This window comes from Cebus imitator, unplaced genomic scaffold (assembly GCF_001604975.1).
Source record: "Cebus imitator isolate Cc_AM_T3 unplaced genomic scaffold, Cebus_imitator-1.0 Scaffold16, whole genome shotgun sequence".
Lineage (NCBI taxonomy): Eukaryota > Metazoa > Chordata > Mammalia > Primates > Cebidae > Cebus > Cebus imitator.
Genome location: NW_016107331.1, coordinates 4036440 through 4058471, shown reverse-complemented (window position 1 = coordinate 4058471; position 22032 = coordinate 4036440). Strand labels below are relative to the sequence as shown.

The 22032-nt window shown below is 41.6% G+C and overlaps 2 protein-coding genes across 6 annotated transcripts in view; both read right to left on the bottom strand.

The window, feature by feature from the left end:
- VCAN (versican) overlaps positions 1 to 3447 on the bottom strand; it is a 111891-nt gene extending 108444 nt beyond the window's left edge. For 2 of the 5 annotated variants that reach the window (XR_005196804.1, XM_037731223.1), the window contains exon 1: positions 2893 to 3447. The gene's annotated coding sequence lies outside the window, so the exon portion shown is untranslated. The remainder of the gene's footprint in view (positions 1 to 2892) is intronic. The other 3 variants (XM_017508014.2, XM_017507992.2, XM_017508003.2) reach the window with 3 other exon arrangements.
- LOC108288210 lies at positions 2929 to 20718 on the bottom strand. Its single transcript, XM_017507096.2, is given in 4 exon segments — positions 2929 to 3156; positions 19471 to 19547; positions 20228 to 20552; positions 20554 to 20718. Coding segments are annotated over 4 exon segments (690 nt in total). The 5' UTR covers positions 20614 to 20718.
- Between the last annotated feature and the right edge of the window lie 1314 nt (positions 20719 to 22032).

Genomic DNA, 22032 nt, shown 5'->3' with positions numbered 1-22032 from the left:
CACTATGCCCCTCCTACCACTCCCAAGAAGCAAGAAAAGAAAATCTTAAATAGCCTTTTAAGAAGAGTGTTTAGCGCGGTCTGGGTAGAAGTCGGGTCAGCTCCAGCTGCAGCCGGCCCCGAGCGCTGGGTGCGCGGCCACTCGGCTCTCTCCGCTAAGCTGGGCCCCGCCTTCCCCGCCCCGCCCCCATTGGCCTCGGCGGGTGGGGGCCTCGGCTGCGCCGACCGCCTGTGCGGCAGTGCTGCTGTCTCTGAGCCCAGGAAGTCACACCCGTCTCGGGCTGGAAGCCGAAGCTCCAACCCACGTGGCGGCGGCTGGCGAACCCAGCCGCTGCGGGGAGCGCCTGTTGCGAGTCCTCCCTTGGCGCGGGCTGAGCGAGTTGGGCGGCCCCCAGACCCAGCCCCCTTTGGGCGGGGCTGGACCACCTCCGCTCGTCTAGTTCTTTCCCACCCTTCCACCCCGGCACGCCTCTGCCTTCGCATTTGTTGCCGCTGGGAGCGGAAAAAGAGTATCCTGAAACGAGTCTCGAAATTCAGACTCAAACCCGGAAACAAACCCTTCCGGCCAGTTCCTGGCTGTTTGAACGCAATCTGCCCCATCTCCGTTCCTTTCTTCTTTCCCTCCCCTCCACGGTCCTTTTTCCTTCCACTTCCCTTCCTTTCCTTTTTTTTTCCTCCCGCCGCGCGCCTTCCATCCACTTTCCCGTACGACGCGCGCCCTGAAGTTGAGGAAGTTTAAGTTTTGGATTAGGGGCCCTTCTTTTGCAATATCCTGGGGCGGGGCCCTAGCGTTGGGTTCAAGTGGTCAGGGGTTTTGAAAGCACAGCATTTGTATTATCTTTCTTAAAGACGCCCAGGGTGGCGCGTCAAGACCTCCGAAACCTGATCCACCCCAGCCGTGTGCGTTCTCCCACTAAGCCGTGAACCTGACCCACGGCGCCGCGTGCGTTCCAGCCGACTCGCTGGAAGGCGCCGCTGCACTTTGCACAGACCAAGACCTTTTTTCAGGGTCCTCCAAAACCCTAGATGTACGCCGCAGATTGTGGAGTGGAAAATGAATGACTTCAGGGGAAACTGGAGCCTTCCGTCCCTGAACACAAGGTTGTGAAAGCGGCTTGCTTGGTCTGGGGGACTCGTTTTTCTCCACCCGTGCGGGACTTCTCCATCAGGGGGCGCCCACACCCGCTGCAAAACTCCCAATTCCTAGACATCTCTAGGTTCTGCAAGTCCTAGGCGCGGAACTGGGGGCAGATCCGAAGGAGCGCACCGCCTCCCTCGCTCCTCCCTCCCTGCTGCCTTGGAGGACGAGGAGGGCCGGGATTTCACACTAGCCATTCATTTGTCAGCTGTGGGGGAGGGGTCGCAGAAGCCAGAGAGACAGAACAGAGGCTGGGAGAGGGGAAGGGAGGCAGAGAAGATGGAGACAGAGAGGGAGACACAAAGATGAGAAACGAGACCCAAACAGAGGGACTCCGCCTCGGTGTGTGCGGCAAGGCAACTCTCCTGGCGCCGCATAGATTTCTCCCCCTTCCCGCAGCATCTCCCAGGGACAAGCAGGGCTAGCCGGGACGCAGTTGGATTCGAGAGCAAATAGTTTAGGCTATGACACTATTTTTCTACCCCGCTCTCCGCTGCCTAACACAGACCGCTCCACGCCCAGTGACACAGACCACGAGCCAGGACAACCCGGATGCCCTCAGTCCACACGCACCAGGGATGTCGCCCTACAGCGCCCAAGCCTCTGCAGGACAGTGGGACGCTCCAGCCGAGGACGTCCCCCGGGGCTCCCGGCACGCGCGCTCCGCTGCCGCTAGACCTGCCAGTAAAGTTGCTCAACTAGATCGGAGAACTAGGAGGGGGTGGGGGATATGTAAGGAAACGGAGGACTCCGGTAGTCTGGGCGAGAGGACTGGACCCAGAGGCCCCTGATTCGGGTCCCCTCGCCACCTTTGTCTGCAGTGCGCTCTGGGTGCCGGTTTGCTTGTTGAGATGGGAGCGACAGACCCCATTTCGCTCTTCAGGGTGAGAAAAAAAATCTTGCATATCCCTGCCGATTCAGAGCAGGGTTTTCCCGCCCAGGGGCCTCCCAGTCCTCCGCGGGGCTCCAATAACCCCACCCCCCATCCTCTGCTCCTTCCCTTCTGGCCCCTGCGCACCGCGCACAGGACAAAAGAACCCAGGGACACCGGGAGAGAGCCGTGACAGTCCCCAAGTCGCCCAAGAGACACGGCAGGGATCCTGCACCTCCCCCGGCCGGACCTCCGCCCAGGCTGCTGGCGGTCTGAAGGGGTCAGGTCCGCGCAGGCCCCAGGCTGCTTGGGCGCCGGTCGCACTGTCAGGAGCTGCCCGGGAATGGCTTTCCAGGAACACCAGGCACTGACCACACACCAGGGGCTGGGAAACCAGGTGGCCTGCACCGAGGCGCCTTCGGTGACTTGTCTGTCGGCAAGTCTTGGTAGTCCCCATTCAAACTTTTGCCTCGACCGTGTTAAGAACAAAAAACAAAGTGCCAAAGGTCCCTCTCTTCTCTCCACCTCAAGAACCCACTACTTTTCTATGATTTCTCTACAATTTATTCCCTCCCTTCCCCCAATTCCGTTAGTCATTTTACCCCCACTCCACCCTGGGCTTCTTTTGTCTGAATCTTTTTCAGCACCGAGGTCCCTCTGTATCCCTCTCCCCAAAAGCCCTTTTGAAAGTTACCTGCATTTTTTAAGAGCCTACATTTTCTTAACTTCGCCTTACAGCTCCTTGCCTTTAATTAAAGCCTTCTACCAATTGCAATTGTACTTCTTTTTTCTAAGCTCGCGGGTTTTTTTCTATAAGTTTTTTTTTTTTTTTTTTTTTTTTTTTTTTTTTTTTTTTAAGGGGGGAACAAAAGAAACGTGATTACCTTAGAAGGCGGCTTATTGCAGTTTGGGGGGAAAATTCACCGCTGCCCTACGCGACTTGACTCGGCGTTGCCCAGGCGGGTCACATAGGAAACGTGGTGGCCCGGGGAAGGGTGCGGAGGGTGCGGGACGGCGCTGGGAGATGCGGGAGGTTGCGGGGCTGGCCGAAGATCCTGGTCCCAGCTCCTGTCCACAACACCTAATGTTCTCGGCTGTTGCGTCCGCGCGCCTGGAGGTCTTCCCCAGAAAGGCTTGGGGCAGCTCGCCTGCAAGTTCAAATGCGGGTTGTGACACCCATCATCATTATATCACTGTACCGTCAGCGCCGAGGAGGAGACTCAGCGAGAAGAAGGAGGAGGGAGAGGAGGAGGGTTCATTCACAGGCTCCAAAAGCGCTCCGCAGCTTCAGCCACTCCTAAGAGCCCAGGCTTGGAAAGCAGGCGGAGGGGTTGGAAAGGCAGCTCCCCGCGCCTGCGGTAGGGACCGCCTGCCTCCCTCCCCAGGCACTCCCACCTCTTAGCGTTTCTTACTGACAAGAAGTACCAATCGGCTTGGGGACAGCAGCGCTCCCCATTCAGGGACTCACTCAGTAACGTCTCTCTGCTCTCGGAAACCACTGCCCTCCCACTCCTCCCCCACTCCCACTTCCCCGCCCCCAGTGCAGCTAGTTCTGGGTTAGGGAAAGGGAGCCCCCAGGCTCTTATGGGGCAGGCCAGCAATAGACAATTGAGTACACTCAATTCTTCTCGGGAGCATACAAAACTGTAAAATCAGCAAAGAACTTGGTTACAGCGTGTTTACGCGCCCACAGAGCTTGCCTGTCCCATCAAAGAGAAGTGTCAGGCTCAAGGCTCCGGTCAACCTGAAAGACACACTCAGAAAACGAGATCCTTTGGAGACCTAGAGGGAAAGTGTAAGAATTCCCCACTGCACTCCCAGGGAACTGCCCGATGGGGAGGCCGGCGTCATAGCACCATCCACAATGACCCTGGTAATAAAGGGCTGGACAGGAAATTCCCCCAGGCAAATCCCTTGTCGGATTCGAAGAGAATCCTTTCCTCTGCCACAAATCTCTCCCCACATAAGTAAGTCTAGCTTCTGCTTTCTTCGTCCTTCCTTTCCTTCAGTCTTTCAAAGAATATTTGACAATTTTCCTGAGTAACAGGGACACCTTGGAAGTATCAATCACCTTTCATGCTGTTCAGGAAATAAGACCATAATCTTTGATGAGTTTATGCGATTTTTTTCTTCAGTCAGGCCCACCCCACTGTGTAAACAGCATCAACACACGGAAGCGTCCCCTGCATTGTGTTACAGAAGATTCCCAATAGGACCTTACAGAGCAAAGGGTCAAACAGTTGACACAAAGGATTTCTGTCCCCTTAGAAAAGAGAGACTTTGGATTTTCCTTTTCTTCGAAGTGAGGTATGAGTTTATACATAGAAACAAAATAAATCCAAGGTGCGCATCAGTATAACACAACGGACACCAGAAGGGATGGCAAACTTTTCCTTCTATGCAAATATGAAAGTATCCTCACAATTCTTCTCTCTGAAGCCTCTACTTAGAAAATTATATTAAACATAGGGCCTCAGAACAGTAGTGATTAAAGATGAAAGCCAAATTTTCCTCTCAACTCCTTTGATTAGTTTGGTTTAAACTTATGCTTTAAAACTTTTAGTAACCTAGACTCCTGTGCATAGACATTTATAAGATTTCTTTTATACTTTTGTAATCTGTAGGCATTCAGCATAGTCATTGATTTTAAGTGATAAACAAATAGAAGGCTTGTCAGGATACTTTTAATTCTCAAAATGTGCATCTTTCATTTCTTTTGTTATTTATCAGCTCACTGCAGTGAATAATATAACTATCAGTTACATCATTTGGAAATCATTTTTTTTTTTTTTGCGGTGAATTAGTTAGTAGATTTGTTGTACTGCCATTCCAAACATTGAAATTCAATTTCATCAAATGTTTAGAATGATAGAGTTGTAGAGAGGATCTGACTTCAACCTTCATGTATAACATACAAGCAAACTAAGGCCCAGAAAGTGACTATCCCAAGGTCACACAATCAATAGTCCAGTGGTCTTCTCAGTGCTTCTAATAACAACTTTATATTCAAGATTACTTGATTCAGGAAGAGAGAGAAAAAAATAAAATGAATCTTCGTTGAAATACATACTCCAGACATTAAGGCAGACCTTTCTGTGAAACACTTAGACATGTATTTTTATTTTTATTCTTAAATTTGAGTAAATCTAGTTGCATTTCAAAGAGTTCAAATAACCTGCCCAAGGCCATTTGGTAAGTGACAGATCTGCTGGTCTGAAAAGCTTACTATCTATTACCCTTTTATCCCTTTATTATATAATTAAGTAAAACCTTTCAACAGAGGAGAACTAGAGCAAAACAAGCAACTAATAGCAGATTAATGCCCATTTTTAGGGAAATGTTAACAGTTAGCACACACTATAAATAATGGCATCTGTACATAATGGAACATGATTGAAAGTGATGGGTTAGATACTTTTTACGTCCTGAGATATTTTCATTTATCTTGCCAGGTTTGATTCTCTAATCTTTCAAAATTTATAGTTTCTTGTAATGCCCATAGACATTACAACCCTTGACCAAATAGTTCTACAGGGCAAAGGCACTTTCTCGGGGCTGACTTAAGGAATTTGAATGTGGTCAATGTTGAAAAGCTTTATACTGCCTGTCTTTTCTCTTCTTTGGCTTGTAACATTATTATTCAGAAAATTAAATACTTCTTCAGGCTATCAGATAACTAAAATGAAATTATACCCCATGAATATCTTCTTTCCATCTCTAGGGCAGACTTTCCTCTCTAGCTATCTAAAAGAGAAAATGGATAAAAAAGAAAAAGGAAAATATACCAGGTATATTTAGAATAGAGACTACGTTTGCATTCTTATTTCTATATAACTGTTTTTAAGGACTTTCTTTCATCAAGAGAAAGAAAATGAGAGAGCATTTATTTCTGATTCTCTATTGTCTAACAAAATTATCAGAAGTTTTTGAATGGGAAAATATCTATTTTGCAGATTTTATAACTAAAACTGTATTTATCCATTACACTCAAGTCTGAATCAAACAGTAATTAAATTCTTATTATGTGTGTCCCCCTTTAAATCATGTCCTTGTACTGGGGATATTCTTTGTGAAAACTCCAATATCCCAGATATAAATAAAGCAAGATCTTCATTCACAATGCTGTGTCTAAAAGAAACCATAAGCTATGTGCCTTGCGTCCTTGCTTTGATCTTGTCTTTGGTAACTTGGCTGAGCTCAGGGGCAGCAAGCCAATGACTTGGAGAGGAAAGGTGTAAATGGTTGATGTGTCTCCAGGGAATTTTATTATCTTCATCTAAACCTCCTTCTGAGGTTCGTTAGGATCACATTTCAGACTTCTCTTTTTTTATTGATCAGGTGAAGTGTTCTTAGACATGGCATCATCTGTTGCTGCTCTAGGGATGTCAAGATTCCAGTATCATTCTAATTCAGAAAACAAAGACTTCAGTTTCAACTCCTTGGTCTGACTGGTCCTAGGCACGATGACGCAAATTATCCTCTCTGGAAGATGCTACAATGCTTCAGATTAAAAATCCACTTTAAATAACTTTCAGAGACCCTAGAAAAAGGAAGCCAATCCTCTAAGATTGTGTCATAAATTAAAAAAAAAAAAACCCACCAATTAAAGACAGACATTCTATCCAGCGTTTTGAATTCTCTTTGGCTTTCTAGGAAACGCAGAAATATAAGCTCTTTGTTGCATTCTTTTTATTCTTAAAAAAGAAATCTTGCAAAAGGCAAAGTGGTAGTGGCAATCTCATTGTGCTTTAACCTAAAGTATATAAATTACTCTGATAAATTAAACACAGGCAAATTTTCTTAGAAAGCCATAAAACATTAGGTTTTTTCCCAGAAATCAGATACTGAGTTTTTGCTCTCCAACACTCAAATCAAAATGTTACAATAAAATGTTTTAATATTCTTTTTTCTCCTTTGCTATAAATGTCCTGTTCATGGTTGAGCAGATTTTTCTAGAACTTAGCTGAAAGACCATCTACATCATGACAGAACTATGCAAGCCAAAGCCAAGTTCCAACATGGAGTGATGGGAGAGGCCGGGCTGTTGAGAGGAGATGACTTCATTAGTGAGAAGAGAGGCTCTCTGAGTCGGTCCTCAAGGCAGCCAAATGGCTCAGCACATCTGCACTCACCCTGGGAGGCTGCCTGGAGCACAGCATCAAAAACGCTATCTCTTTTATAAAGAAAAAGATGAAGGCATAAAGAACACAGTCCAGCTAAATTGAATCAAAGACAGTATCACTCTTACTCCCTCCTTAGTCACTTTCTCAAAGCCTTTTTCTTCCTTCCCCACAGTCTGAAAAATATAGGATATTCTTATAAAAGCATTTGTCTGACTGAAGCAAGACAAACTGAAGAGTCTGACTTCTGAACACAAGGAAGCGGTAGTGATCTTAGAATCAATGAGGCAGGTTGGAATACAATGCAGGGCGGTTTCTTAAGAGGCAAAATTTTACAGTTGCTATTTATTTTTAGTGTTACCAGTTTCCATTTATTTAATTAGACTACAGTGGGACCGAGACAAGAAGCATAGTGAAAGCTGCTGCAAATAATGGCATCCTCGTTGTGCAAAGGGTACATGGCATCGTTAATGTCTCTGTGGTGAGCAAAGGTAGAATGCAAGACAGAAAACAAAGAAACCTCTATGTAGTGAGAAAAGCGTTCAGCATGGGTAGCAACCAGCATGTAGAAGCAGCAACCATACATTCCATTTTTATTCTGTTGACAAAAAGAATTGCAGGACTAATTCTTATTCCTATTAAAATATGAGAAATCACATTGAACCCTACAAATTAAAGGAAGTCAAACATTTGTTGTCATGATTCCATAAATAAATAAATAAATTAGAGAACAATACCTGTAAGACTCGGCAAATAATTATTACAAACAAACTTTCAATTTTTTTATATTTTCTCTCTTCAACAAAAGTTTATTGAGCATCTTTTATGTGCATGGTTTTAGATGGTAGACATTATTCAAAAAAGTAGCAATTGTTTTCCATCCTCAAGTTTATAATCTCTCTAGAAAAAAATTAACTCATAGGAGTATACATCAACTATACAATTGATGTATATAACTATACAGTTGATGTATGTACATCGACTATACAATTGATGTATATAATGACTAGTGAACTTAGAAGAAAGAATATATAAATATTTTCATCTCCATTGGCTGGTTCAGCTAGACATCATTTTAAAAAAACATCCCATTGACTACAAATGGATAAAGGGAAGATGTTAGTTCAGCAAATCTATCTCCTTTACTGGAAAATCTTTTTCATGTTCATATTCTATTAACACTGTATCCCAGGCATTAAATTTATTGCATATGACCAAATCATGTTTCTTATTATCTTATAGTGTATTGTTGTTATTTTACCAACATGTTGTTGGCATATATATCTACAAACTATATATACAATATAGTTGGTAAACTAACATAATACCTTTTCCATATTGGTAAAACCCCAACATGTTATCAGGGTTCATTATAAGTGATAAATCAAATATTCATACTATGTGAAAAAAAAAAAAGAAGAATGGTAAAGAAAAACATTGGATGTCCTCCTAATAAGAAAGGAAGCTCAGGGAAATTGAACACTCTAAGGATACTAGCATCTCTAACTACTGGGCACCAGTATCAAATGTAGTCACTAGAAAACAAGAGAAAAGAACAATGTGCTAAAAATTCTCCTTCTTAGTTACCATTAACTTAATATAATTTAAAATACAATATCCAATCTGTAGCCTTCCATCAAAAAATAAGTTGAGAATGTGTAATGGCCCACCCTATCCCCATTTCCACAACTCCTTTGCAACTTTTATTTCCTCTTCTCTCTTGCAGCAGCTGTCTTCCTCCTGCCTCCTCCTTCACATATCATCTCACAAGGTAACTATCTCAGTTTGGATTCCCACAGCAGCAAACCCTGTGACAAGGATTCAAATACAAGTAGTTCATCTGAGAGATAAGATCAACACCCATCTATAGGGAAGTGGGAAATAAGGCAGGGAAGGAAAGGAGGATGGTGAAAGGTGCATTTCCAGCAGGTTGCCCTCTAGATAAGTGGAGCTTATTCCCATTAGAAATGCTCAGGAGCAGTACAGAACAGACAGGCACCTCAGAAGCATCCCATCCGAGAGGTGAGTGAGCTGAAGTCTTTATACACTTGTTGGTGGAAGGCTTCTCCAACGGGTGTTTGTCCTCTCGCATTTCTGCCATATGCACAGGCAGACTGGGCTCTGGTTTATTTCCACAAGGGATCACTGAAAGCAATAAGCTAAAAGATGTAGGTAGGGACTGCAATTAGAACTTGGACCAGCATGCCCAGGAATGACACAGGTGAGGGGCTATGGGTGGAGTACCAATTACATCTGTTATAATTCCCAATATTCTCATCACCACCAAGCCTGGGTAGGGCTGCAGGACCGGCAGTGGCAGCTTTGTTACCTTGGTTGGAGCAGAATAAGATGGTAAGTCTCAGGATATTGGAGAGGTGTGTGAATTCTTCCATCAGCTCCTTCCTCTTAGCCCCTTTCCTCTACCAGGATCAATCCTACTGCTACCTTCATATACCCAGGGTTACCTCATTAGCTAGATCCCCAGCCTGAGTCTCAGTGTTTCTTCTCCCTCCCAGAGACCTAGTTTGATTCCCTCTCATCTCAATTCCTGGGAAGAACTGTCCAGGTAAGACATGAAAACTATTGTGCTAGGAATCATAAATGAACCTTCAAGTCATGGTAGTTAAGGTCCGGAAGTGCTATGAATTCACCTAGTCCAAAGTCTTCTTACTTCAGATATATATATATAATAAATATATATAATATATACATAATATATAATAAATGTAATACATATATATAATAAATGTAAAATGATTACATCAATTGAGAGTGCTCTACGCCTGAGAATTTCATTAGAGAGTAGAGATGACAACAGGAATACCACATACTCTCTGCTTAGAGAAACATTGCAAACTCAGATAATTTACTGAGGCCGTGAGGATATCATAAAAGAGTGAAGTAGAGAGAAGTAAACACTAGAGAATAGTGAGGAGTCTCTTCAACTAGATGGCTCATTACTGCTTAGTTCAGCCAATTGTAACGTGGGGCTGTTTGTCCAGTATTTCCAGGTTTTAAAATGTTAAACGGTTCAGAAAAAATTATTCTGTGGCCTGATTCCCAACCAAGGGATGGCAATTGCAACCCTAAGCTTAAATGATCAAAGGCAAGAAGGATGGGAAGGGAGCAGAAACGGTACTCATTTTGTTCCCTTAATCCACTCTCTCCTTTTTTTCTTCTTATTTTATTTCTTATCACTTAACACCCTTATGAATCCTCGAGAGGCAGTGTGTTCTCCAGAGGCTCGGGAAGGGGAAAAAGCAGTGACAGGGAAAGGTCAAGGAAGAAGAAATAGACCAATACACCAAGATTTCTGAAGAAGCAAGGAACGCTGAAACCAAAGTGTCGAAGGCAGACAGGATGCCTAGCTCCCTTTCTTGGTCCTCACCATGTGCCACCAGCAGCCCAGTCTCCTCTTGAGCCCCTGTTCCAGGGACCAAGAAAGTATCTTTTCCCTTTGCAGTTGAGGAAGGTGAAGCCCTGGCAACCCAAATGGTAAGTGTGGTTGCATTTCCTGAGGGTATCTTAAGCAATAACACGTTACTTCTGTAGTCCTTATGCATATTCTTAACCAATAGACTTCAAGTGATTTAATATCTTGAGACAATGTATTCTGAGGTCTAAAAGACCAATTTACCCGCTGTTCCTAAGGACAGGCTGGCACATTAGGGTGTAAATGAAATAGAAAAGAATATCTATACACTGCAGCAAAGACAGTTGCATTATTGGAGGGAAGTGGGGAGAAGTCAGGAAGGAGGCTTCAAGAATGCACGAACCTGAGGAATGAGCTAAAATTTTAATATAATTGGACAGTGTTTCCTAAGATGAACCAGGGATACCCAATCAAGACTGAAAGTTTGTATGGCAAATGGAAAAACTGGGGAGAGGACAATGTTGGGAACAGATGCAAGGGTGATGTTTGGGAAGCAGTGGGAGGGGGAGTAGGAAAGAGCAGAGCTGAGTAAGGTTATTTTGTAGATCCTACTCAGGGAGTTTTAATAATTAAAACCTGCGAATTTCCTTTCTTTCCAATCACTGCCTAAACTGGTATGTCAAATATCTCCTCTGCTGAGATTAAGGTTCTTGAATCTTAGATAGATTCCATATCTATCTGAACACTTTTAATTAATAAATGCCTGTTTTTACAATATAAAATGCTAATCTCGTGTACTAATTAAGGCTTTCCCTCTAGCAAAGCTTCTATGCCTATGGCTCAAAGGGGAATAACTGGGCAGGGAAGTCTGCTTTTTTTTTTTTTTTTTTTGAGACGGAGTCTCACACTGTCACCCATGCTGTAGTGCAGTGGCATGATCTCAGCTCACTGCAAACTCCGCCTTCTGGGTTCAAGCAATTCTCCTGCCTCAGCCTCCCAAGTAGCTGCGCCCACAGGCCTACGCTGCCACAACCAGCTAACTTTTTTGTATTTTTAATAGAGACGGGGGTTTTACCATGTTGGCCCAGATAGTCTCGATCTCCTGACCTCTATTATGTGAAAAATACCATTGGAATTTTGATAGGAATTGTATTGAATCTATAAATCATCTTGGGTAGTATGAGGATCTTAACAATATTGATTCTTTCAATCCACAATCACAGGATATCTTTCTGTGTGTTTTGTTTTCTCTCCTTCAGCTTCTTTTTTCAATGTCTTATAGTTTTTATTTTACAGATTTTTCACCTCCTTGACTTACTTTACTTCTAATCATTTTACCCTTTTTGATGTTTTTATAAATGGAGTCGGTCTTTTAATCTTTTTTCTTAGTTTGTTGTTAATGTATAGAAAGTCAACTAATTCGTTTTTTAGTTTTTGTTTTTATGTGTTTGTTATTGAGATGGAGTCTCCCTCTGTCACTCAGGCTGGGGTACAGTGGTGCAATCTTGGCTCACTGCAACCTCCACCTGCCAGGTTCAAGCAATTCTCCTGCCCTAGCCTCCCAAGTAGCTGGGACTAGTGGTGTGTGCCACCATACCTGGATAATTTTTGTATTTTTAGTAGAGATGAAGTTTTGCCATGTTGGCCAGGCTGGTCTCGAATTTCTGACCTCAGGTGATCTACCCGCCTCAACCTCCCAAAATACTGGGATTACAGGTGTGAGCCACCATGGTTGGTCTCAACTGATTTTTGTGTGTTGATTTTGTATACCAAAACTGATTTGCTTATTAGTCCTTATAGTTTTTTTGGTGGAGTCTTTATAGTTTTCTCTATATAAGAACATATCATCTGCAAACAGACAATTTTGTACTTCCTGCCAAATTTGGATATGTTTTATTACTTTGCCTTGTCTAATTGCTCTGGCTAGAATTTGCACCATTTATGTAGAATAAATCAATGAGGAAGTGTAGCTTAAGTCCAAAGTTTCCATATAGATTTTGGTCTGGATGATCAATCCTTGCTGAAAGTGAGGTATTAAAATCCTGTATTATCATTGTATTGCTGTCAAGTTCTCCCTTTATATCTATTAATATTTTCATTATATATTAGCTACTCTATTGTTGGGTGCATATATATTTATAATTGTACATGTTTTGATGAATTGACTCTTTTATCATTATGTATGGACTTCCTTTGCCTCTTGACAGTTTTTGATTAAAGTCTACTTTGTCTGCTATAAGTCTAGCCTCTCCTACTCTTTTTTGGTTTTCAATTTGCATGGAATATTTTTTACATCCTTTTACTTTCAATCTATGTCTGTCCTTAAAGCTAAATGAGCCTATTCTAGGCAGCATATAGGTGGGACTTGTTTGTCTTCTTTAAAAAAACAAATCCATCATTCATTCAGACATTCTATGTCTTTTGATTGGAGAATTTAACCCATTTACATTCCAGATCATTATTAATATGGAAGGACTTATGATTACCATTTTAATGATTTTCTGATTTTTTTTTGTAGATATTTTGTTTCTTTGTTCTTTTCCTGGCAGTCTTACTTTTTGATTTGATGTTTTTTGTAGTGATGTGTTTTGATTTATCTTTTGCATATCTATTATTGGTTTTTGCTTTGTGATTACTATGAGACTTACATGCAACATCTGATAGTTATAACAGTCTGTTCTAAGCTATAACAACTTAGATTTGATAGCATATAAAAATTATGCTTTTAGTCCCCCTTCCATTTTGTTTTTGATGTCACAATTCACATCTTTTCATACTGTGTATCTATAAAAATTATTGTAGCTATAGTTATTTTAATAGTTTTGTCTTTTAAACTTTAGGCTACAAATGTAAGTTATTTATACATCACCATTACAGTACAGTATTAGAATATTCTGAATTTGTCCATATACTTACCTTTAGCTTTCATATTTTTTTACATTAATGATTTGTATCATTTCATTTCAGCTTGAAGGATTTCCTTTAGTATTTCTTGTAAGGAAGGTCTAGGGATAATGAGCTCCTTCAGGTTTTCTTTGTCTGAGAAAGTCTTTATCCTTCATTTCTAAAGAAGATTTTGCCACATAAAGTGGCAGTTTTTTTTTTTTCTTTCAGTGCATTGAAAATATCATCTCACTCTCTCCTGGCCTGTGAGGTTTTTGCTGAGAAGCACACTGATATCCTCATAGTGGTACACTTGTATGTGAGAAACTTCTCTTGCTGCCTTTAAGATTCCCTCTTTGTCTCTGATTTTTGACAGTTTGGTTATAATATGTCTTTCTGAAATCTTCTTTGGGTTAAATGTGATTAGAGCCTTTTGAGCTTCATGTATATATCTTTCCTCAGATTTGAAAAGTTTTTAGCCATTATTTCTTCAAATAAGCTTTCTGTACATTTCTCTTCTCTTCTAGTTCTAAAATTTCTGTAATGTGAATGTTAGCACTTTTTATGCTGTTCCATAAAAAATTTCTTTATTCCTTTTTATTCTTTTTTTTCCTTTTCTGACTGGATATTTTTAAACGCCTTGCCATTGGATTCACAGATTATTTCCTCTGTTTAAGTCTGCTATTTATACTCTCTGTTACATTTTTCATTTCATTCATTGTATTTTTCAGCTCCAGAATTAATGTTTGGTTCTTTTTTATTACAGTCATGAGCCATGTAACAACATATAAGTCAGTGATGAATTTATATAAAATGGTGGTCTCATAAGATTAAATGGAGCTGCCCTATACTAATGTACCATTTTAAATATTTTAAACCATATTTTTACTGTATCTTTTCTATGTTTAGGCACTACCATTGTGTTACAGATGTCTACAGTATTTAGCACAGTAACATGCTATACAGGTTTGTAGCTTAGTAATAATAGGCTATACCATATAGCCTAGGTGTGTAGCAGGCTATACTATCTAGGTTTCCGTAAGCATATTCTACGATGTTTTCACAATGACCAAAAAATCTAATGACACATTTCTCAGAATGTGGTCTTATCATTAAGACTATACATTCATTCATTCATTCATACATACATACATTACATTCATGACTGTATTTCTCTCCATTGAACTTCTCTTTCTGTTCATGTATTGTTTTCCTAACATCATTAAGTTGTCTATTAGTGTTTTCTTGCTGCTCCCTAATCTGTGTTGAAACAAATGTTTTTTAAATTGCTTGTCAGGCAATTTGTAGGTATGCATTTCTTTGGGATTGGTTACTAGAAAATTATTGTTCCTTTGGTAGTAACATATTTCCTTGGTTTTTCATGTATTCTTGCCTTACATGGGTACCTATGAATTTATGGAGTTTTCACCTTTTCTATACTTTATGGACTCATTTCGGTGAGAAAAAGACCTTCACCTGTAGGTTGGTGTGAAGGTGCTGGATGGATAGGGTGCAGCAGTTCTGGCTCCATTGAGGGTACAGAGGCATAGTCTTCATGTGATTCTGTCATTTGAGGTGGCATCAGCAAAGATTGCAGGGGTCCTTGGTGACCAAGGCTAAGGATATCCACAGTGGTGTTGAGGGCAGTTGGAATATTTGGTGACAAAGGCTACTGAGATTATTTTGAGCTCTACTTTTCCCACAGGGGAATTCATGGCCAAGGGGATCCCTCATGGTAACAAGCCTGGCTTGCACATATGCTCAGGGTGAGGGTGGCACTGGTGTCTGATGTGCAGCTTCATGGAGTAGCCACAGTGTCAGGGGCTGGAGCTTGTGTACATATGGAGTGACAGTGGCTCTGGGTTTTGCAGCATGGTCATGCACAGGTCTACTGCTGCTCCAGGGATCAGGGCACAGATACATCTGCTGTAGTGATCTACTATCTAGAGTCCAGGAGCTCTTGGAGCAGCCACAGAGGCAGGGTCTGGGACAGGTATGTGCAGAGTGACATTGACTTTGGGCTCTAGGGTGTGGGCAGTGGCTTCCGCATCCGAGGCATAGACCCTCTCAGATGGCAGAGCCAGTCTCCAGAGCACAGATGCACACAGAGTGGCCTCATCTACGAGGCCAAGGGAGGGGCTAGCTTGCAGTAGTAGTGGCTTCAGTGTCTGGGGCAAAGGAATATGTGGTGTGACCACAGAGCAAGGATCTGGAGTGCAGGGTGGCCACAGCTTAAGGATCTTCAATACGCACAGGATTGAGAAAGGCAGCATATAGGCACAATAGTGACTCCTTCTTGGGAAGTGTAGGGAGCTCAGCAGTATCTCCCTATCTGGAGGCACTGGCTACTTTAGTTTCACTTTGGTGAAAGCTACTGGTGTCCTCTGTCAAGCAGGTTACAGGGGACCATGGTGGCATCCATTACATGACTGACAGCCCCCATTCTTCTTCTTTGAACCTAGCCATCTCCAGATGTCCCAAGTATGCCAATCTCTCCAGCTATCACTTCTGTGCAGCTGTTCTCCAGTTTTTGCTCCACTGTGTTGCTGCTAGTTTGTAATTGAAACCCGGATCCCTTTCAAAGCTATTTTTGTTTGTGAATAGTTGTCTACTTGTTTTTTTTTTGTGGAGGTATAAAAACTGGCAACTTCTTTTCTTCCATCTTGCTGATATCCCTCTCCTACGCTTCAACTTCTTTGTTATAAAGTAGCAAAGTGGGGATAAATTAAAGGGACAGGATTCTCTTACTTATCTGGCAGTTGTTGTAATCCACTTTAGAATTATAGATGCTTCCCTGGATAACAGTACTCACAGCCAATGCTGCTAGTGTGGCAGACGACCCAATGCTGGTCATCTGGAGAATATACATGTGCACTTTCCTGAAGCCCATAAGACACATCTATGCTATACAAGTTCCTGCCCTAGGAAATGCAACTATGCTTCTTCTTCCTTTATCTTCCACAACTCTACCCCAGCTGACATGCTCCATATCCCCTGCTGCTGTGGTCCCCTACTCCAGTAGTCCACCCTTGGGACAAGAAGAAGGCCACTTTAGTCTAGTTGCTGTCAGTCCAAGTACTACACAAATGTATCTGACCAAGGAATGAGCAGGGCTCTGTCACTTAGCCCATAAAACAAAAAAACTCCAATCCTTATGCTTGTCAGACCAAGAAGGGGGAGCACAGGCTACCCGTGCTTTCCTTCTAGTCACTTCTCTTCAAATACTTTTGCTTTGTTTCAGGGAGGTGCAAGGACAATTGACAAATTCATTTTCTGAGGAGATATGCTGAGCTCCACTTCTTACATATATCTTCATTATCTATGAAGTATTCTCTTGGAAATTCTCCTTCACTTCTCCCATGAGGGAAAGAGAGAAAAGAGGCAGCCTCCTCCACAAAAAAGAATAAAATATGGCAGAAGGCAGTGCAAAATATATTGGCAAGGGAAAAAAGCAGGTTATCCAAAAATGCACCAATATATATCTCTTTGGCAATAAAGATTTGCCTACAATGAAAGAAATTATAAAATCCTCTCCTCCAGTCTCTCCTGCCATAGCTCCTTGGCTTTCTCTGTATGCCCTTGTGTATTTGTGTGCCTATGCTTCAAATCCGTATTAATCAGGGCTCTACAGAGGGACAGAACCAATAAAATACACACACACACACACATACACACACACATATGTGTGTGTGTGTGTGCGTGCGCGTGTGTGTGTGTGTGTAAGGAAGCTTAGCAAGCTGAATATCCCCCTTCTTCCACCTGCTTTGTTCCAGTTCACAGGCAGTTCCTAATATGGTTTCAAGTGATGGCATTTAGGCTTCAAGGTGTCAAAACTTGAGTGGCCATAGAGCATGAGAAAGTGGCATAATGGAAAAAATATTAGAACCGAAGTCATAAGAGAGGGTATGACTCTCCACTCTATGATTCACTCATTTTCAACTAAAGTAAACCAATTGAACTGAATTTCTTCATTGACAAAATGGTCTCTTCACCACAGAGTTAATGCCAGTATTTGACAAAATAACCAGGTGTGCTCGCCTGATCACAAAGATGAAGTCTCACAATAGGCTATCTGTAAGCTGGGGGATGAGAAAAGTCCAGTGTGGCTCTGTCCAAGTTTGAAAGCCTTAAAAACAAGGAATCTGACAATGCAGCCCCAGTCTGAGGCCAAAAGTCAAGAGATTCCCCCAGGAGGTCACTGGGGCAAGTCCCAGAATCCAAAGGCCAAAGATTCTGGAGTCTGATGTCCAGGGGCAGGAGTAGAAAAAAACGCCTCACTCCGGAAGGGACAGAGGAAAAGGAAGCTAACTTAGCAAGCTGAATATCCCCCTCCTTCCACCTGCTTTGTTCTAGCTCACTGGCACAGTTGGATAGTGCCAGCTCCCAATCTGCTGACTCATATGCCAATCTCTCTGTAAACACCCGCACAGGCACACCCAGAAACAATGCTTCACCAGCCATCTAGACTTCCCTCAATCTAGTCACATTGACACCTAATATTAACCATCACATTCACATTTGAATAAAAACTTACAGGCATTCTGGTGACAAGGCAATGCCCTACACAAATTCAGGATTTCCTCCAACTCATAGTGTTTTGGCAACTTCACAGAGGTAAGAGAGACCTTGCTACAGTTTGGCGACAGAGGAAGAGAAACACTGCCTCACATTTGGTAGTCCTGAATTGAAAAGCCAGGTGTGTGATATAGGGAAGCAACGCAAAGGGAATAGGACTCCGAGTGCAGACTTCAGCATGGTAGATAGATTCCTGACATGTCAGCAGTTCCTAATGTGGTTTCAGGTGGAGGAATTTAATAGGTTTTAAGGCGTCAAAATTTGTGTGACCATCGAATATGAGAGAGTGGCATGATGGAAAGAATATTAGAACCAAAGCCATGATAGAGGGTATGAATCTCTGCTCTATAATTTACTCATTTTCAACTAAAGAAAACGAATTGAACTGAGTTTCTTCACTGACAAAATGCTATCTACACCATAGAGTTAACACGAGTATTTGATGAGATGACAAAATAAATCACCCAAAAATTGGCCAGGGCCACCATGTGTGTGCATATATGTGTACGTAGTCTGAGTACTACACAAATGTGTGTGGCCAAGGGAATGAGCAGGGCCCGAAAACCCACTCAAGTTCTGCTAGTTCAGGTCATTGGTCCAACACAGGGTTACAATGGACCAGAGGAGGGACCCACTTGTTATACAAACCCACCAAGACTTGCACCCAAGGGACTCTATCTGCCACAGTTGGCATCTCTTTCTAATTTCCATAATACCTACCATGCTCCAGCAGCCACTCAATGAATGAACAGATGGAATATAATCTCATTGCTGGGCTCTGGGTTAGGCTAATCTTTCTGTAGATAGTAGCTTCTAATAAATCCAGTTCAGTTTCTGTGAGAGTGAACTGCATAACTCAAGGACCATCTGGCAATTAGACCAGTGCTTCTCAAAGTATATCACTGTGCCACTGTAACACATGTCATGGATTTTGTTAACTATGATACTAAAATCACAAGTAACAAAATAATAATAATTTGAATCTCAACAAAATAAAAAAAACTTTTGTGCTTCAAAGGACATCTTCAAGAAAGTGGAAAGACAATCCACAAAATTGGAGAACAATTTTGAAAATTACATATCTGATAAAGACTTGTATCCCAAATATATAAGGAAGTCTACAATTGAATAATGAAAAGACGAACAATCACATTTTTAAATGGGCAACAAATTTGAAAAGAGGTTTTCCCAAAAAGATATACAAATGACCACTAAGCACATGAAAAGGTGCTCAGTATCACCAGCCACTGGGGAAATGCAATTCAAAACCATAATGAAGCACAACTTCACACCCGCGAGGATGACTAGAATCAAAAGTTAGGTGATAACAAATGTTGGTGAGAATGTGAGGCAATCAGAATCTTCACACACTTTTGGTAGCAATATAAAATGATGGAGCCACTTTGGAAAACAATCTGGGAATTCCTTAAAGAGTTAAACATAGAGTTAGCACTGTACAGTTTTCACAGAGTGTATAACCTCTGTGCTTTGTACATTGCAACCCCAAGTACCGTCCCATTTCTCAGATGAACACTAAAAATTCCAAGAAGATTAGACCACACATTTAGTAAACAATGGATCCAAGGTCCTGCAAGGATTATAGAACCCAAAAAGAAAAATATACTGGTTTCATTATAAAATGAAATACAGTAACATCTCAACCTTCTTAGGCAAAAGAATTCCTTAAGTATGAGAATCAATCTTTATTAGAAATGAAGTTAGAAATTTAAACAAAAATAGAATTGGGGTTAATTCTCATGTGAAACATTGTTCAACATGCTCAGAGTAACAGGATATCGCCTTAAACCTAATAGCCAAAGCAAAACGCTGTGCACAGGGGTGTTACAAGGCCCTTATGTGTGGGTCTATCATTTGCATGCATTAAGATGGAAATTGAGCATCCATATTTTACTTGCATGTGCCAGTAACGTGATTGCACTTTCCAAGATCCCTTTGTACTCATAATTACTTGATTTGTGAACCAAATGTGTGGTTTGAGGATGGAAATAGATACATAGTAACTCCATTTGGGAGGTCCAATTTTGACAGAAATGACTGAAGACTTTTTTATCAAGAAAGATTAACTATAGAATTTAAATTTACTCTTTAAAATCACTTGATATTTGGAGATCCATTTATTCGAAAGGTCAATTTTTATTTTCTGCCCTTAAAATTAGACTTTAATTGGGAGATGCAGTTAAGTGAGTTCTGATATATAATTTGCAGCTTAAATACACAAGTACAGAGTATAGTTTTAAAAAAAAATACTGAAAAGAGTTAAAATTTTATTGCAATTTATTTTATTCACAGCCAGGAGCAGTTCTAATACAATTACAGGTGAAATTGGGAATTCGGGAATCTCGGTGGCGCTGTTAGTGCAGCGAACCCTATATGTAAAATCCGTGCATACTTTTGATAGCACATGTGAAGGTATCTCTCTAAAATTGGCCTCAGTGCTTTCATTCTCAGCAAATTGACCCGGGCCACTCAACATGGCTTTTATCATGCCTGATGTTAATGCATGTTCTCTTCTTACAATAAATTCATGGCCATCAGATGATATGCATTTGACATATCATCTGATATCATATGCATTTGACATCAGGGCCTTCACAACCACCATAGGTTTTCTCCTCTCTATCCATTTTGTTCATATGAAATTCTACTTTGCTTCCCCAGGAACTTTAGTAGTTTCTCATCAGCCTGGCAGCCACCACAGCTGGGTCCCCGTGTACCGCCACAGCCCCTATTCCAGGGCCGCCCCCCCACTGCCAGCACCCCACGCCCAGCTGCCTGCTCCCTTGGCTTCCAGGGAAGTTGGAAGAATTACTTCCGCTGGGTCAGACAGCTTTCTGCCACAAAGTATAGTTTTTATCAGTAGGGTATATTATATGAACGCTGCACCTTAAGAAAAATAACATCAAAATTTTACACTTAAAGAATCATAACAAAGTCCTGAATTTATCTGCCAGCTGCTCTAAAACACGGGTACATAATACTAGCAATTGTGAAATTAGATTTTTGCCTCCACAGACCTAAACAATACTTTTCTAAAAACACACTGGGATTCATGGTTTAATTTACAAAAGTTGTTCCCTACCTTGAAAAGTCAAATTATTTTCCCTTTGTGCAAAGATGTTCTATAGGTAATAGAACAGTTTTAAAACATGCATTCTTCATTTGTTCAATGTTTCTACCCATATCTGATGCTATATTACTGTAAACAGAACCCTACTATATTACTATATCATATGTTGTGATTAGTAGAGGTGCTTTCAACTACTGTTGCTTGAAAATTAGCTTTGCATTTGAAGGCCGAGGTGCTCTCCAGTTCTTCCTAGGGCTAGAAGGGAAGCAGGAAGACTCCTATCCCAGGGTGATGTGGGGCTAGGCTCACGTAACTGCTAGTGGCTAGCATGGGGCAGTACCATTAGCCATCTTGAAATAATGATTCTAGAATGATTTTAACATAAAATGCTGGATATAGTTACATTTAAAAGTTTGTAGTTGTAGTTTTCAAATTTCAAATGGGGTAACCATCATTAGGTTTTTAAAAAGATGTTCTAGTGGTGTAAATACACAAGATTGGCATTAATATCTGCCTTCTAGTGACAAATCTCATTGTCACATTATCTTCCTGTTACCAAAACCAAAATATTTTATTTTCAGGGAAGTGTTTGATCAAAAGATACAAAAAATGCTAAAATCTCACATGAGCTGTTTAAATGTCTCCCATTCACTCTTCAATATGATTATGATCGTAATTAAAACAATAATGACAATAATAAAAATAACTGTGCTAATAGCCACCAATCCTGGAGCACCCATTACAGGCCAAGCACAATCTTCATGATAATATTGAAAAAAATAGATATAATTATTTAGCTTTACAGAAGAGAAGCTTACGCTCAGAAAAGATGGAAACTGTCTCAAGCAGCTAAAACAGGATTGATTCCTGCTATTTCCATGTAGCATATACCATATACATCTATACGTAGTCTTACATTTCCATGATTTTTGGAGGCAGTAAAAGAAAGAGGTAGGGGAGCAGGAAGAGCAGGAGTGAGATTACA